This window comes from Prunus dulcis, chromosome 6, assembly GCF_902201215.1.
Source record: "Prunus dulcis chromosome 6, ALMONDv2, whole genome shotgun sequence".
NCBI classification, from domain to species: domain Eukaryota; kingdom Viridiplantae; phylum Streptophyta; class Magnoliopsida; order Rosales; family Rosaceae; genus Prunus; species Prunus dulcis.
Window position 1 is genome coordinate 15644211 of NC_047655.1, and position 3701 is coordinate 15647911.

Here is a 3701-nt window from a genome sequence, read left to right on the forward strand (position 1 = left end):
GGGTTATGTTATTAGTGATTCAAATGGTTCCCCGCTATATGCTAGCACTTGTTCTTGTGGTATATATGTGCTTATTGCTGAAGGTCATGCTCTTCTGGACGGGATAATAATTGTGTCATTGCTCTGTGCTTTGGAGACTTACGACCATAGTGGACAACAGCAAAGCATGGATTCCTTATTTAAAAATCAATGTGAACGAAGCATTTGAATTCCTTCAATTATCAATGTTAACAAAGCATGGATTTCTCATTTCAAAATCAATGAAATTATATTACATTGCTCATTCGTATATGGATTAGAATGCTTCCCAGCTGCAAAAGCTGTTACCTTGTTCCTCACTTCTATCCAAATACAACCAGGAATTTTCTTCACCCCTTGATCAACCATCATCTTCCTAACCATTTCTGCTTCCTTCCATTGCCCACTTGCACAATACAAATTAGACAGCAACACATAACTCGTCTCTTTATGTGGTTCTAATATCATCAGACTTTCGCCCAAATTTCTTCCAACTCCTACATTCCCCTGTGCGAAATAAGCTCCAAACAGAGCTTCGCACAAGCTCATCTGAGCACTACCTACACCTGAGTACTTATCAATCAACTCTTTCGCTTCTGCTAAGTAACCGCCTCTGCCAAGCATATCCACCATGCATGCCACATGATCCATTTCAGGAGAAATCCCATAAACTGACCCCATGGTTTCAAAAACCACGCGACTTTCCTCTATCAACAGACCAATTAAGGTCACATTATCTGGTTTTAAACTCCATTTTCTACCATCTCTTTAAAAAACTGTAGAGCTTGGGTAGCTTGCCCATGCAATCAAATGCAAACAACATAGCATTCCAAGATACCAGATCCTTCTTGAAGTAAATCCCCACATTTAGCATACGTGTTAACTAAGCTATTCCCAATAAAGACGTAAGCATGAAAGCCATAGTGAAGTATGCAACCATGGACCATCTTACCATGGCCAAGTACTGCCAAGCTTGAGCATGCATGAAGGACAGCTCCAAATGTGATATCATCTGGTTGGACACCACTTCTCACCATATCCATAAAGAAGCTAGCAGCTTCTTCCCCATGTCCATTTTGTTGACGTGAGTCTCCTAATTAATCAAGGATATTTACTTCCTTGATTAATTAAGGGATTTACTTTCCAATTTTTATATAGTTGATAAATCATTGTATAATTAAGAGATACTTTCCTAATTCTTTACTGTATCTAATTCCTTGTATAGCACATGTAAACTCTTATATATACCTCCTTATGGAGAAGAATAAAACTTAACCTAAGATATTCAAACCATATTCATATTTTAGCATGGTATCAGAGCAATCGATCCTCGATTGTCTCTAAATTCTCATATCAAATTTTCTTCAAATACAAACGCTAAATCCTCATATCAAATTTCTTCAAACACAAACTCTAAATCCTCATATCAAATTTCTTCACACCCAAACCCTAAATCAAATTCCTCATATTTACAGCTTCAGATCCAGATCTTCATACCCGAATCCTCATATCCTCTTATCACCAAACCCTAAACACAAATTCTTTTTTTGTTCTCTTATTCTTAAATCCTTCCGCTGCCATGAATATCGTCTCATCTTCCCAAACCACTGCCTTCACTTCCCCATCCTCCAAAATTGCCACAAGAAGTTCCCACGGTTATGTTTTGCATAATTCTTCAAAGAAACACATTTGGGTCATTGACACCGGAGCCACTGATCACATGACCTATGATCCTGGACAACTTACCTCTCATACACCGTCTTCTCAATTGGTGGTGTCTAATGCCAATGGTACCCCTTCCCCAGTAATTGGCGAGGGTTCCCTCTCTCTCTCTCTGACTCCCTCACTTTGGATTCTGTGTTGATTGTTCCATCCTTACACCATAATCTTTTGTCTGTTGCCCAAATTACTAAGGCTTTGAATTGCACTGTAACCTTTTGGCCTACTCATTGTGTTTTTCAGGACATCCTCAGCAGCAAGACGATTGGTTGTGGTACTAAGAGGAGCAAACTCTACTACCTGGACTTGGCCTCTGACAGTGAAGCCAGCCTCAGTCAAGCTTACAAAATTGGGGGTATAAGTATTGAGAAGCAAACTTCTGAAGTATGGTTATGGCATCGACGTCTTGGACATGCATTATTTGGATATTTACAGAAGCTATTTCCTTCCTTATTTTCCCAGTTAGATATCTCCAGTTTTACGTGTGACATCTGTGCACTAGCCCAGAGCCATCGTGTTCCTTTTCCCTTAAGTTCACAAAAAAGTTTGGTTCCCATTTCTCTTGTTCATTCTGATGTTTGGGGCCCGGCAAAAATTACCACTCCTGGGGGAACTAGATGGTTTGTCACGTTTATCGATGATTGCACACGTATGACATGGGTTTCTTTTCTCCAAACAAAAGGGGAAGTCAGTTCCAAATTTCAACAGTTCTATCAAATGGTAGACACACAATTTCATACCAAAATTCAGGTTCTTCAGTCTGACAATGGCGGAGAATTTCTCAACCATGATCTTAATCAGTTCTTACAAGATCATGGCATCATACATCAATGCTCATTCCCTTACACTCCCCAATAGAATGGTGTGGCTGAAAGAAAGAATAGACACTTATTGGAAGTGGTTCGTGCCTCTCTCTTTGGTGCTAATATGCCTTGGTCCTTTTGGGGAGAAGCCGTCCTCTCTGTAGCATACCTTATCAATCGGATTCCCTCTAGTATCCTCAATTTCCAAACCCCCCCTTCAAACACTTTACCACCATCTCCAAATACCTCCTTCCAAAAATCTGGAACCCCAGATCTTTGGTTGTGTGGTCTTCGTCCACTTACATGATCACCAACGCAGCAAGTTGGATCCCCAGGCCGAAAAATGTGTTTTCATCAGCTGTGCACCTCATCAGAAAGGGTATCAGTTTTATCATCCTCCGAGTCAAAAAGTATATACTTCTATGGATGTTGTGTTCCGGGAATCCGACATATATTTTTCAGTCATCCAGGAGGAGGATCCAAATGCCAAGACTTCTCACATTTTAGAATTTTTCCCAGACTGAAAACAACCGGTCGTAGGTTGAAAGCGACCGGTCGACACCTACAAATCCTAATATGCTTCTTCAAAACGACCGATCGCCAAAGGACTGCGACCAGTCGTCTCCCGATTGTCAAATTCAGGAGGAGAAAATTGAGGAGTTTTTGGCCGCTCAGGAGTATTCTTCAGCTCCAGTACCAGACCAATCACCTGCTGAGGACGTCATTCAGGTAAAATCTTTTCCTGAAATTGATACCATTAATGAAATAGCCCATGATGATTTAATTTCAGAAGGCACAGAGCCTGCATATCAGTTTCCAAAACGGAAGAACCGTGGAAAACCTCCAGTTCACTACGAAACAAACCTTAATGCAAAGGGGAAATATCCCATCAACAATTATGTATCCATCAACAGATTATCAGAGTCACGGGTACAATTTGTGAAGCAGTTGGCCGACATACCTATTCCCAACAGTGTAACTGAAGCACTAGAAGATTCAAAATGGAAAGAAGCTATGAATGATGAAATGCGAGCTCTCCAGAAGAATGATACATGGGAACTCATGCCATTACCTCATGGAAATAAGATAGTGGGATGCAGGTGGATTTATACTGCAAAACTCAAAGCAGATGGATCCATTGAAAGATATAAAGCTAGATTG

General features: G+C 40.5%; 1 protein-coding gene across 1 annotated transcript; it reads right to left on the reverse strand.

The window, feature by feature from the left end:
• Positions 1–246: 246 nt before the first annotated feature.
• On the reverse strand, positions 247–1055 carry LOC117630356 (pentatricopeptide repeat-containing protein At2g36980, mitochondrial-like). Its single transcript, XM_034363093.1, has 2 exons — positions 857–1055; positions 247–725 (listed from the first exon to the last, which is right to left on the reverse strand). Exons 1-2 carry the CDS (start codon positions 1053–1055, stop codon positions 247–249), a joined length of 678 nt encoding a protein of 225 aa, XP_034218984.1.
• Between the last annotated feature and the right edge of the window lie 2646 nt (positions 1056–3701).

What these genes read in the sequence shown, in the direction of transcription:
- LOC117630356 (XM_034363093.1), bottom strand. Translation starts at nt 1,055, where the DNA reads ATGGTGAGAAGTGGTGTCCAACCAGATGATATCACATTTGGAGCTGTC. An exon ending in TTTACTTCAAGAAGGATCTG is followed by an intron (nt 726 to 856) that starts GTATCTTGGAAT and finishes GTCTGTTGATAG; the next exon opens with AGGAAAGTCGCGTGGTTTTT.